The sequence below is a fragment of the Lipotes vexillifer genome, unplaced genomic scaffold, assembly GCF_000442215.2.
Source record: "Lipotes vexillifer unplaced genomic scaffold, Lipotes_vexillifer_v1.1 scaffold1088, whole genome shotgun sequence".
Taxonomy (NCBI): Eukaryota; Metazoa; Chordata; class Mammalia; order Artiodactyla; family Lipotidae; genus Lipotes; species Lipotes vexillifer.
The window spans coordinates 2,231,534-2,246,257 of NW_006779738.1; the positions used below are offsets into that span (position 1 = coordinate 2,231,534).

The 14,724-nt window shown below is 40.3% G+C and overlaps 1 protein-coding gene across 1 annotated transcript in view; it reads right to left on the reverse strand.

Moving 5' to 3' along the window:
* The window catches only part of TBCE (tubulin folding cofactor E), an 81,647-nt gene extending 67,451 nt beyond the window's left edge, over window positions 1–14,196 (reverse strand). Inside the window, exon 1 of the mRNA XM_007452946.1 lies at window positions 14,069–14,196. Coding sequence (XP_007453008.1) covers window positions 14,069–14,168 — 100 coding nt within the window. The 5' untranslated portion in view covers window positions 14,169–14,196. The remainder of the gene's footprint in view (window positions 1–14,068) is intronic.
* Between the last annotated feature and the right edge of the window lie 528 nt (window positions 14,197–14,724).

Below are 14,724 nucleotides of genomic sequence, written 5' to 3' on the forward strand. Positions count from 1 at the left end.
TCTGAAGCAGAGATTTAAATCCCAGCTCTTTATAAGAAAGCTTTGAGACCTGAGTCTTGGTCTCCTCATCGATAAAAATGGGACAAATAACATCTATATTTTAGAGTTGTTGTTATAATGTTAAAGTTGTAATAATGTTCTTGTTCAAAGTGGAGAGCATATCTAAAAGCACCTGGTACACAATGTTGCTTAATTAACAATTAACGCTGCTCATCAGCTGACTTTAAATATTCATTGATTGGTTCAAGATGGCAGAGTAGAAGGACGTGCTCTCACTCCCTCTTGCAAGAACACTGGAATCACAATTAACTGAACAATCATTGACAGGAAGGCACTGGAACTCGCCAAAAAAGATACTCCTTATCCAAAGACAAAGGAGAAGACACAATGAGACGGTAGGAGGGGCGCAATCACAGTAAAATCAAATCCCATAACCACTGGGTAGGTGACTCACAAACTGGAGAACAATTATACCACAGAAGTCCACCCACTGGAATGAAGGTTCTGAGCCCCATGTCAGGCTTCCCAACCGGGGGTTCTGCCAACAGGAGGAAGAATTCCTAGAGAATCAGACTTTGAAGGCTAGCAGGACTTGATTGTAGGACTTCGGGAGGACTGAGGGAACAGAGACTCCACTCTTGGAGGGCACACACAAAGTAGTGTGTGCATCAGGACGCAGGGGAAGGAGCAGTGACCTCACAGGAGACTGACCTACCTATCCTGCAGAGGCAGGGGGTGGCTCTGTTTCACTGAGGGGACAAGGACACTGGCAGCAGAAGTTCTGAGAAATACTCGTTGGCGTGAGCCCTCCCAGAGTCTGCCATCAACCCCACCAAAGAGCCTGGGTAGGCTCCAGGGCTGGGTTGCCTCAGGCCAAACAACCAACAGGGAGGGAACCAAGCCCCACCCATTAGCAAATAAGCGGATTAAACTTTTACTGAGTTCTGCCCACAGGAGCAAGAGCCAGGTCTACCTACCACCAGTCCACCAGTCCCTCCCATCAGGACGCTTGCACAAGCCTCTTAGATAGCCTCATCCACCAGAGGGCAGACAGCAGAAGCAAGAAGAACTACAATCCCGCAGCCTGTGGAACAAAAACCACATTCACAGAAAGACAGACAACATGAAAAGGCAGAGGGCTATATACCAGATGAAGGAACAAGATAAAATGCCAGAAAAACAACTAAATGAAGTGGAGATAGGCAACCTCCCAGAAAAAGAATTCAGAATAATGATAGTGAAGATGATACAGGAAATGGGAAAAAGAATGGAGAAAAAGATCAAGAAGATGCAAGAAATGTTTTAACAAAGACCTAGCAGAATTAAAGAACAAACAAACAGAGATAAACAATACAATAACTGAAATGAAAAATACACTAGAAGGAATCAATAGCAGAATAACTGAGGCAGAAGAACGGATAAGTGACCCGGAAGACAGAATGGTGGAATTCACTGCTGCGGAACAGAATAAAGAAAAAAGAATGAAAAGAAATGAAGACAGCCTAAGAGACCTCTGGGACAACATTAAACACAACAACATTCCCATTACAGGGGTCCCAGAAGGAGAAGAGAGAGAAAGGACCCGAGAAAATATGTGAAGAGATTATAGTCGAAAACTTCCCTAACATGGGAAAGGAAGTGGCCACCCAAGTCCAAGAAGCACAGAGAGTTCCACACAGGATAAACCTAAGAAGAAACCCACAGAGACACAAAGTAATCAAATTGGCAAAAATTAAAGACAAAGAAAAATTACTGAAAGCAACAAGGGACAACAAATAACATACAAGGGAACTCCCACGAGGTTAACAGGTGATTTCTCAGCAGAAACTCTACAAGCCAGAAGGGAGTGGCATGATATACTGAAAGTGATGAAAGGGAAGAACCTACAACCAAGATTACTCTAGCCAGCAAGGATCTCATTCAGATTTGACAGACAAATCAAAAGCTTTAGAGACAAACGAAAGCTAAGGGAATTCAGCACCACCAAACCAGCTCTACAACAAATGCTAAAGGAACTTCTCTAAGTGGGAAACACAAAAGAAGAAAAGGACCTACAAAAACAGACCCAAAACAATTAAGAAAATGGTCATGGGAACATACATATCGATAATTACCTTAAACGTGAATGGATTAAATGCTCCAACCAAAAGACACAGGCTTGCTGAATGGATACAAAAACAAGACCCATATATATGCTGTCTACAAGAGACCCACTTCAGACCTAGGGACACATGCAGACTGAAAGTGAGGGGATGGAAAAAGATATTCCATGCAAATGGAAATCAAAAGAAAGCTGGAGTAGCAATGCTCGTATCAGATAAAATAGACTTTAAAATAAAGAATGTTACAAGAGACAAGGAAGGACACTACATAACGATCAAGGGATCAATCCAAAGAGCAGATATAACAATTATAAATATATATGCACCCAACATAGGAGCACCTCAATACATAAGGCAACTGCTAACAGCTATAAAAGAGGAAATCGACAGTAACACAATAATACTGGGGGACTTTAACACCTCACTTACACCAATGGAAAGATCATCCAAAATGAAAATAAAGAAGGAAACAGAAGCTTTAAATGACACAACAGACCAAGATAGATTTAACTGATATAGGACATTCCAACCAAAAACAGGAGATTACACTTTCTTCTCAAGTGCGCATGGAACGTTCTCCAGGATAGATCGCATCTTGGGTCACAAATCAAGCCTCAGTAAATTTAAGAAAATTGAAATCATATCAAGCATCTTTCGGACCACAACACTATGAGATTAGAAATGAATTACAGGGAAAAAAACGTAAAAAACACAAACACATGAAGGCTAAACAATGTTACTAAATAACCAAGAGATCACTGAAGAAATCAAAGAGGAAATCAAAAACTACCTAGAGACAAATGACAGTGAAAACATGATGATCCAAAATGTATGGGATGCAGCAAAAGCAATTCTAAGAGGGAAGTCTATAGCAATACAAGCCTACCTCAAGAAACAAGAAAAATCTCAAATAAACCTCTGACCACAATGCTATGAGCCTAGATATCAATTACAGGAAAAAATCTGTAAAAAATAAAAACACGTGGAGGCTAAGCAATACAGTACTTAGTAACCAAGAGATCACTGAAGAAATCAAAGAGGAAATCAAAAAATACCTAGAAAAAAATGACAATGAAGAAATAAATGAAATGGAAAAGAAGAAAACAATAGCAAAGATCAATAAAACGAAAAGCTGGTTCTTTGAGAAGATAAACAAAATTGATAAACCATTAGCCAGACTCATCAAGAAAAAGAAGGAGAGGACTCAAATCAATAAAATAAAAAATGAGGGCTTCCCTGGTGGCACAGTGGTTGAGAGTCCGCCTGCTGATGCAGGGGACACGTGTTTGTGCCCCAGTCCAGGAAGATCCCACATGCCGCGGAGCGGCTGGGCCTGTGAACCATGGCTGCTGAGCCTGCACGACTGGAGCCTGTGCTCCGCAACGGGAGAGGCCACAACAGTGAGAGGCTTGCGTAACGCAAAAAAAAAAACAAAGAAATGAAAAAGGAGAAGTTGCAACAGACACCACAGAAATACAAAGCATCCTAAGAGACTACTACACGCAACTCTATGCCAATAAAATGGACAACCTGGAAGAAATGCACAAATTCTTAGAAAGGTATAACCTGCCAAGACTGAACCAGGAATAAATAGAAAATATGAACAGACCAATCACAAGTAATGAAATTGAAACTGTGATTAAAAACCTTCCAACAAACAAAGTCCAGGACCAGATGACTTCACAGGTGAATGCTATCAAACATTTAGAGAAGAGCTAACATCCATCCTTCTCAAACTCCTCCAAAACACTGCAGAGGAAGGAACACTCCCAAACTCATTCTATGAGGCCACCATCACCCTGATACCAAAACCAGAAAGACACTACAAAAAAAGAAAATTACAGACCAATATCACTGATGAATGTAGATGCAAAAATCCTCAACAAAATACTAGCAAACAGAATCCAAAAAAACATTAAAAGGATCTACACCATGATCAAGTGGGATTTATCCCAGGGATGCAAGGATTCTTCAATATATGCAAATCATTCAATGTGATACACCATATTAACAAATGGAAGAATAAAAAGCATATGATCATCTCAATAGATGCAGAAAAAGCTTTTGACAAAATTCAACACCCATTTATGATAAAAACTCTCCAGAAAGTGGACACAGAGGGAACTTACCTCAACATAATAAAGGCCATACACAACATACCCACAGCAAACATCTCAATGGTGAAAAACTGAAAGCATTTCCTCTAAGATCAGGAACAAGACAAGGATGTCTACTCTCACCACTATTATTCAACATAGTATTGGAAATCCTAGCCACGGCAACCAGAGAAGAAAAAGAAATAAAAGGAATACAAATTGGAAAAGAAGAAGTAAAACTGTCACTGTTTGCAGATGACATGATACTATACATAGAGAATCCTAAAGATGCCACCAGAAAACTACTAGAGCTAATCAATGAATTTGGTAAAGTTGCCAAAATTAATGCACAGAAATCTCTTGCATTCCTATACACTAATGATGAAAAATCTGAAAGAGAAAATAAGCAAACACTCTCATTTACCATTCCAACGAAAAGAATAAAAGACCTAGGAATAAACCTACCTAGGGAGACAAAAGACCTGTATGCAGAAAACTATAAGACACTGATGAAAGAAATTAAAGATGATACAAACAGATGGAGAGATATACCACGTTCTTGGATTGGAAGAATCAATAATGTGAAAATGACTATACCACCCAAAGCAATCTACAGATTCAAAGCAATCCCTATCAAATTACCAATGACATATTTTACAGAACCAGAACAAAGAAATCTTAAAATTTGTATGGAAACAGAAAAGACCCCAAATAGTCAAAGCAGTCTTGAGGGAAAAAAATGGAGCGGGAGGAATGAGACTCCCTGACTTCAGACTATACTACAAAGCTACAGTCATCAAGACAATATGGTATTGGCACAAAACCAGAAATACAGATCAATGGAACAGGAAAGAAAGCCCAGAGATAAGCCCACGCACCTATGGTCAACTAATCTATGACAAAGGAGTCAAGGATATACAATGGGGAAAGACAGTCTCTTCAATAAGTGGTGCTGGGAAAACTGGACAGCTACATGTAAAAGAATGAAATTAGAACAGTCCCTGACACCATACACAAAAATAAACTCAAAATGGATTCGATACCTAAATGTAAGACCGGACACTATAAAACTCTTAGAGGAAAACATAGGAAAAACCCTCTTTGACATAAATCACAGCAAGATATTTTTTGATCCACCTCCTGGAGTTATGGAAATAAAAACAAAAATAAACATATGGGACCTAATGAAACTTAAAGGCTTTTGCACAACAAAGGAAACTACAAACAAGACGAAAGGACAACCCTCAGAATGCAGAAAATATTTTCAAACGAATCAACGGACAAGGATTACTCTCCAAAATATATACCCAGCTCATGCAGCTCAATATTAAAAAAACAATGTAATCCAAAAATGGGCAGAAGACCTAAATAGACATTTCTCTAAAGAAGACATACAGATGGCCAAGGAGCACATGAAAAGCTGCTCAACATCACTAATTATTAGAGAAATGCAAATCAAAACTACAATGAGGTATCACCTCACACCAGCTAGAATGGGCATCATCAGAAAATATAAAAACAAATAATGGGCTTCCCTGGTGGCGCAGTGGTTGGGGGTCCGCCTGCCGATGCAGGGGACACGGGTTCGTGCCCCGGTCCGGGAAGATCCCACATGCCGCGGAGCGGCTGGGCCCGTGAGCCATGGCTGCTGAGCCTGCGCGTCCAGAACCTGTGCTCTGCAATGGGAGAGGCCACAACAGTGAGAGGCCCGTGTACAGCAAAAAAAAAAAAAACAACAACAACAAATGCCAGAGAGAGTGTGGAGAAAAGGGAACCCTCTTACACTGTTGGTGGAAATGTAAATTGATACAGCCACTATGGAGAACAGTATGGCGGATCCTTAAAAAACTACAAATAAAATTACCATATGACCCAGCAATCCCCTTACAGGGCATATACCCTGAGAAAACCAAAATTCATAAAGAGATATGCACCCCAATGTTCACTGCAGCACTATTTACAACAGGTAGGTCATGGAAGCGACCTAAATTCCCATCAACAGACGAATGGATAAAGAAGATGTGGTACATACATACAATGGAATATTAGCCATAAAAAGGAATGAAACTGGGTCATTTGTAGAGACGTGGATGAACCTAGAGACTGTCATACAGAGTGAAGTAAGTCAGAAAGAGAAAAAAATCATATATTAACGCATATATGTGGAACCTAGAAAAATGGTACGGATGAACCAGTTTGCAGGGCAGAAACTGAGACACAGATGTATAGAGAACAACGTATGGACACCAAGGTGGGGAAGCAGTGGGTGTAGGGGGGGTGTTGTGATGAACTGGGAGATTGGGATGGACATGTATACACTGATGTGTATAAAATGGATAACTAATAATAACCTGCTGTATAAAAAAATAAAATTCAAAAAAAAGAATATACGTATAAAAAAAAGATTCAATATTACTTTCTCTTCCAATTTACCAATAATCCAAGTCAAATAAGGGAAGAAACTCTCTCCATACTAAATATCCTGGTAAACCTTAGGTCATGAAGGCAGAGCCCATATTCACCTAGTTCAGTGGTTCTCAAACCTTAGCGAACTTAGTAAAGTACCCTGGAGAGCTTCTTAAAACACACACTGCTGGGCCCCACCTCCAGAGTTTCTGATTCAGTAGTTTTGGGGTGAGGCTCCAGAATTTTCACTGCTAACAAGTAACCAAGTGATGCTGATACTGGTCAGTGACCACACTTTGAGACATTCCGGTATAAGTTTTTCGATGAATTCCCCTGTATTGATTCAAGCCAGGTCCTAATACACAGAAGATACTTAAATATTTGTTGACTGACTAAAACATATAAGTAAGTCTACTATACTGTTGTTTACAAAAGTAAAAGACTAGAAATTAATGTCTAATAATGGGGGGGTGATTAAATAAACTATGTACTATACTAAATGTAACCATTAAGAAACACAAGTAAAATCATCAACAAAGTGAAAAAGCAACCTACTGAGTGGGTGAAAGTATTTGTAAATCATTTATCTGATAAGGGGTTAATATCCAAAGTATAAAAGAATTCATACAACTCAATAGCAAAAAACCCACAAATCTGATTTAAAATTGGGCAGAGGTGCTAAACAGACATTTTTCCAAAGAAGACATACAGATGGCCAACAGGTACATGAAAAGATGCTCAAGATTACTAATTATCAGGTAGATGCAAATCAGAACCACAAGGAGATATCACCTCACACCTGTTAGAAATGCTATTACCAAAAAGACAAGAGATAACAAGTGTTGGTTAGGCTAGGGAGATAACAAGTGTTGGTTAGGCTACAGAGAGAAGGGAAGGAACCCTTGTGCATTGCTGGTGGGAGTGTAAATTGATGCAGCCACTATGGAAAACATTATGGAGCTTCCACAAAAAATTAAAAACAGAAGTATCATAGAACCTAGAATTAAACTTCTCAGTATTAATCCAAAGCAAACAAAACACTAACTCAAAAAGATATTTGCACCCCCATATTTACTGCAGCATTATTTACAGTAGCCAAGACATAGAAGCAACGTAAGTGTCCACTGATGGATGAATGGATGAAGAAGATGTGGTACATATATATAATGGAATATCATTCAGCCACAAAAAGAAAGGAAATCTTGCCATTTGCGACAACATGGACAGACCTTGAGAGCATTATGATGCTAAGTGAAATAGGTCAGACAGAGGAAAGACAAAATACCGTATGATCTCACTTATATGTGGAATCAAAAAGAAAAGAAAAAAGAAAGGAAGGGAAAGGAAGGGATAGGAAAGGAAAGGAAAGGGGGAGAGACCTTCAAGATGGAGGAGTGAGACGTGGAGATCACCTTCCTCTCCACAAATACATCAGACATACATCTATATGTGGAACAACTCCTACAGAGCACCTACTGAACGCTGGCAGACAATCTCAGACCTCCCAAAAGGCAAGAGACTCCCCCACGTACCTGGGTAGAGCAAAAGAAAAAAGGAAAAACAGAGACAAAAGAATAGGGACGGGACCTGCACCAGTGGGAGGGAGCCGTGAAGGAGGAAAAGTTTCCACACACTAGGAAGGACCTTCACTGGCAAGACAGGTAGTGGAGGGGGGAAGATCGGAGCCACAGAGGACAGCACAGCCACAGGGGTGCGGAGGGCAAAGCAGAGAGATTCCCGCACGGAACATGGGTGCCGACCAGCATTCACCAGCCCGAGAGGCTTGTCTGCTCACCCGCCAGGGAGAGGACTGGGGTTGGCTGTGTGAACACAGCCTGAAGGGGGCTAGTGCACCACAGCTAGCCGGGAGGGAGTCGAGGAAAAGGTCTGGACCTGCCTAAGAGGCAAGAGACCATTGTTTCAGGGTGCGCGAGGAGAGGGGATTCAGAGCACTGCCTAAATGAGCTCCAGAAACGGGCGCGAGCTGCGGCTATCAGTGCGGATCCCAGAGACGGGCATGAGATGCTAAGGCCGCTGCTGCCGCCACCAAGAAGCCTGTGTGCAAGCACAGGTCACTATCCACACCTCCCCTCCCTGGAGCCTGTGCAGCCCGCCTCTGCCAGGGTCCCGGGATGCAGGAACAAATTCCCCGGGAGAACGCACGGCGCACCTCAGGCTGGTGCAACGTCACGCTGGCCTCTGCTACCGCAGCCTCGCCCCGCATTCCATACCCCTCCCTCCCCGAGGCCTGAGTGAGCCAGAGCTCCCTAATCAGCTGCTCCTTTAACACTATCCTGTCTGGGCAGGGAACAGATGCCCTCAGGTGACCTACATGCAGAGGCAGGTCAAATCCAAAGCTGAACCCCAGGAGCTGTGTGAACAGAGAAGAGAAAGGGAAATCTCTCCCAGCCGCATCAGGAGCAGTGGATTAAATCTCCAAAATTAACTTGATGTAGCCTGCATCTGTAGAATACCTGAATAGAATCATCCCAAAATAGAGGTGGTGGACTTTGGGATCAACTGTAAACTTGGGGTTGCTTTCTGCATCCAATTTTTTTCTGCTTTTATGTTTATCTTAGTTTAGTATTTAGAGTTTATAATCATTGGTAGATTCGTTTATTGATTTTGTTGCTCTTTTTATATATATATATAGCAGCCTCAGGAGCAGTGGATTAACTCTCCACAGTCAACTTGATGAACCAGCATCTGTGGAACACCTGAATAGACAACAAATCATCCCAAAATTGAGGTGGTGGACTCTGGGAGCAACTATAGACTTGGGGTTTGCCTTCTGCATATAATTCGTTTCTAGTTTTATGTTTATCTTAGTTTAGTATTTAGAACTTATTATCATTCGATTTATTTAGTGATTTGGTTGCTCTCTTCCTTCTTTTTAACATATAGATATATTCTTTTCCTTTTTCTCTTTTTTTGAGTATGTATGTGCATACTTCTTTGTGTGATTTTGTCTGTATAGCTTTTACCATTTCTCCTAGCATTCTGTCTGCCCATTTTTGTTTATTTTTAATATAATTTTTAGCACTTGTTATCATTGGTGGATTTGCTTTTCGGTTTGGTTACTCCCTCTTTTTTTCTTTCTTCTTTTTTTTAAATTACTTTTTAGTTTTTTAATTTTCAATATTTTTTTAAATACCTTTCTATCTTTTAATTATTTTTCCCTCCCCTCCCCTCCCTTCCTTCCTTTTCTTTTTTTTTCCCTTTTCTTCTGAGCCATGTGGCTGGCAGGGTCTTGGTGCTCTGGCGGTGTGTCAGGCCTGTGCCTCTGAGGTGGGAGAGCTGAGTTCAAGACATTGGTCCACCAGAGACGCCCCAGCTCCATGTAATATCAAACAGCAAAAGCTCTACCAGAGACCTCAAACTCAACATTGAGACCCAGCTCCACTCAACAACCAGCAAGCTACAGTGCTGGACACCCTATGCCAAACAACTAGCAAGACAGGAACACAACCCCACCCATTAGCAGAGAGGCTGCCTAAAATATAATAAGGTCACAGACACCCCAAAACACACAACCAGACGTGGTCCTGCCCACCAAAAAGACAATATCCAGCCTCATCCACCAGAACACAGGCACTAGTCCCCTCCACCAGGAAGCCTACACAACTCACTGAACCAACCTTAGCCACTGGGGACAGACACCAAAAACAGCGGGAACTATGAGCCTGCAGCCTGTGAAAAGGAGACCCCAAACACAGTAAGATAAGCAAAATGAGAAGACAAAGAAACACACAGCAGATGAAGGAGCAAGATAAAAACCCACCAGACCTAAAAAATGAAGAGGAAATAGGCAGTCTACGTGAAAAAGAACTCAGAATAATGATAGTAAAGATGATCCAAAATCTTGGAGATAGAATTGAAAAAATTCAAGAAACGTTTAACAAGGAAGTACTAAAGAGCAAACAAACAATGATGAACACAATAAATGAAATTAAAAATTCTCTAGAAGGGATCAATAGCAGAATAACTGAGGCAGAAGAACGGATAAGTGACCTGGAAGATAAAATAGTGGAAATAACTACTGCAGAGCAGAATAAAGAAAAAAGAATGAAAAGAACTGAGGACAGTCTCAGAGACCTCTGGGACAACATTAAACACACCAACATTCGAATTATAGGGGTTCCAGAAGAAGAAGAGAAAAAGAAAGGGACTGAGAAAATATTTGAAGAGATTATAGTTGAAAACTTCCCTAATATGGGAAAGGAAATAGTTAATCAAGTCCAGGAAGCACAGAGAGTCCCATACAGGATAAATTCAAGGAGAAATACGCCAAGACACATATTAATCAAACTGTCAAAAACTAAATACAAAGAAAGCATATTAAAAGCAGCAAGGGAAAAACAACAAATAACACACAAGGGAATCCCCATAAGGTTAACAGCTGATCTCTCAGCAGAAACTCTACAAGCCAGAAGGGAGTGGCAGGACATACTGAAAGTGATGAAGGAGAAAAACCTGCAACCAAGATTACTCTACCCAGCAAGGATCTCATTCAGATTTGATGGAGAAATTAAAACCTTTACAGACAAGCAAAAGCTGAGAGAGTTCAGCACCACCAAACCAGCTTTACAACAAATGCTAAAGGAACTTGAGAAGGAAAAGACCTACAATAACAAACCTAAAACAATTAAGAAAATGGTAATAGGAACATGCATATCGATAATTACCTTAAATGTAAATTGATTAAATGCTCCGACCAAAAGACACAGACTGGCTGAATGGATACAAAAAGGAGACCCATGAGACGCTAAGGCTGCTGCTGCAGCCACCAAGAAGCCTGTGTAGCTATCAATGGAACAGGATAGAGTAGAAAAGGATAGAAAGCCCAGAGATAAACCCACGCACATATGGTCATCTTATCTTTGATAAAGGAGGCAAGAATATACAATGGAGAAAAGACAGCCTCTTCAATAAATGGTGCTGGGAAAACTGGACAGCAACATGTAAAAGTTTGAAATTAGAACACTCCCTAACACCATACACAAAAATAAACTGAAAATGGATTAAAGACCTAAATGTAAGGCCAGACACTATCAAACTCTTAGAGGAAAACATAGGCAGAACACCCTATGACATAAATCAAAGCAAGATCCTTTTTGACCCACCTCCTAGAGAAATGGAAATAAAAACAAAAATAAACAAATAGGACCTAATGAAACTTCAAAGCTTTTGCACAGCAAAGGAAACCATAAACAAGACGAAAAGACAACCCTCAGAATGGGAGAAAATATTTGCAAATGAAGCAACTGGCAAAGGATTAATCTCCAAACTTTACAAGCAGCTCATGCAGCTCAATACCAGAAAAACAAACAACCCAATCCAAAAATGGGCAGAAGACCTTAACAGACATTTCTCCAAAGAAGATATACATATAGCCAACAAACAATACATATAGCCAACAAACACATGAAAGAATGCTCAACATCACTAATTATTAGAGAAATGCAAATCAAAACTACAGTGAGGTATCATCTCACACCGGTCAGAATGGCCATCATGAAAAAATCTACAAACAATAAATGCTGGAAAGGGTGTGGAGAAAAGGGAACCCTCTTACACCGTTGGTGGGAATGTAAATTGATACAGCCACTATGGAGCACAGTTTGGAGGTTCCTTTAAAAACTACAAATAGAACTACTGTACGACCTAGCAATCCCACTACTCAGCATATACCCTGAGAAAACAATAATTCAAAAAGAGTTATGGGGCTTCCCTGGTGGCGCAGTATTTGAGAGTCCGCCTGCCAATGCAGGGGACATGGGTTCGTGCCCCGGTCCGGGAAGATCCCACATGCTGCGGAGCGGCTGGGCCCGTGAGCCATGGCCGCTGAGCCTGCGCGTTCGGAGCCTGTGCTCCGCAACGGGAGAGGCCACAGCAGTGAGAGGCCCGCCGACTGCAAAAAAAAAAAAAAAAAAAAAAACACACACAAAAAGAGTTATGTACCACGATGTTCACTGGAGCTCTATTTACAACAGCCAGGACATGGAAGCAACCTAAGTGTCCACTGACAGATGAATGGATAAATAAGATGTGGCACATATATACAATGGAATATTACTCAGCCATAAAAAGAAATGAAATTGAGTTACTTGTAGTGAGGTGGATGGACCTAGAGTCTGTCATACAGAGTGAAGTAAGGCAGAAAGAGAAAAACAAATACCATATGCAAACACATATATATGGAATCTAAAAAGAAAAAGAAAAAAATGGTTATGAAAAACCAAGGGGCAGGACAGGAATAAAGATGCAGATGTAGAGAATGGACCTGAGGACACAGGGAGGGGGAAGAGTAAGCTGGGACGAAGTGAGAGAGTGGCATGGACATATATACACTACCAAATGTAAACTAGCTAGCTAGTGGAAAGCAGCCGCATAGCACAGGGAGATCAGCTCGGTGCTTTGTGACCACGTAGAGGGGTGGGATAGGGAGGGTGGGAGGGAGAACCAAGAGGGAAGAGATATGGGGATATACATATATGTATAACTGATTCACTTTGTTATAAAACAGAAACTAACACACCATTGTAAAGCAATTATATTGCAATAAGGATGTTAAAAATATATATATATAAATGCAAAATAATAATAAATACTCAAAATTCACTAAATAAATAAATAAATAATAACAAGGAAAGAAACAAGAAAGGAAGGGAAGGGGAAAGGAAGGAAGGAAGGAAGAGAAGGAAGGAGGGAGGAGGAAAGAAAAGAACACATAGATACAGAGAACAGATCAGATTGGTGGTGCCAGAGGTGGAGGATGGGGGTGGCTAAAATGGGTGAAAGGGGTCAAAAGGTACAAACTTCCAGCTATAAAATAAGTAAGTCCTGGAGAGATCTTAAAATTCTCAAAAATGTATAAGTATGTGTGGTGATACATGTGAAGTAGACTTACTGTGCTGATAGTTTTGCAATGTACACAAACACTGAATCATTGTTGTATACCTGAAACTAATATTATGTCAATTGTATCTCAATAAAAAAGGACCTACAAGTAAAATGATGCTACAGAAACACAGATAAATATATACCAAATCATAAGTTAAAAACGGTAATACAAAATTGTATTTATGTCAATTTAAACTACAACACACACATGGATTAATGATAAGAGAAATTCCACAAATATTACTTCATTTTTGAGCTTAGGATTATGGGAATTCAAGATTTTTAATTAGTGTTTAAAGTTTACTCAGAAGATATTTTAAGGTTGACTTAATATAAAATATCAACACTGAATAATTAGATAGATGTGTAATCAAATAAAGCCATGGATATCACAGGATATTGTCACAGAAATAAAACAACTGTATATCAGAGGTATATATAACTTGGTTGTTAGGTTCCTCAAAACTAGTGTTATAAAGCACTGCTGAGAAGCCTACCCAGAAACAACTACAAAATAAATACTCATACTCACACACACACACACACAAAATCATAAATTACCTGCCATAGGAGGGACAACGCCAGAAAAACGCACTGTTGCATGTTCTCCATTAACTTCAACTCTCTGACCAATGACATCTGATGTCAAAGTGTCATTCATTATAACATTGCCAGAATCCAGAATATGAGGAGATCTAGGAAGAAAACACAACATTGACAAGGATGTAGTAAAACTCTTTAAAAAAATTTTTTTTAACTTTACGTAGCTATTCATGAGGTCAACGCTTCTACCCAATTTAGTCTTCACATTTTGGTGAAGGGAAGAACCTAAAGGTTTAGGTACCAGACTCTCAGAATTTGACTTTACTTTACTCTCTAACTATATTTTGATAATTTAATCCTTTTTTAAGAAAGCTTGCTTAACTCCAGTTAGCTCACATCACATGACTGTGTATTCTATCATTTACTGAAGGGGGTGGGAAGGGAAGGAGAATAGAAGAGAGGGGGATAAAGGTTACAGAGAAAAGGGAAAGGAAACAGGCAGCATGGGCATCCTTCTCTCTCCAGGAAGGAGAAACACAAATCCACAGATGCAGGAAGGAACACGTACAATGAAAAATTCAGGGAATTCCCTTGCGATCCAGTGGTTAGGACTCTGCACTTCCACTGCCAAGAGCGCAGGTTTGATCCCTGGTTGGGGAGCCAAGATTCCACAA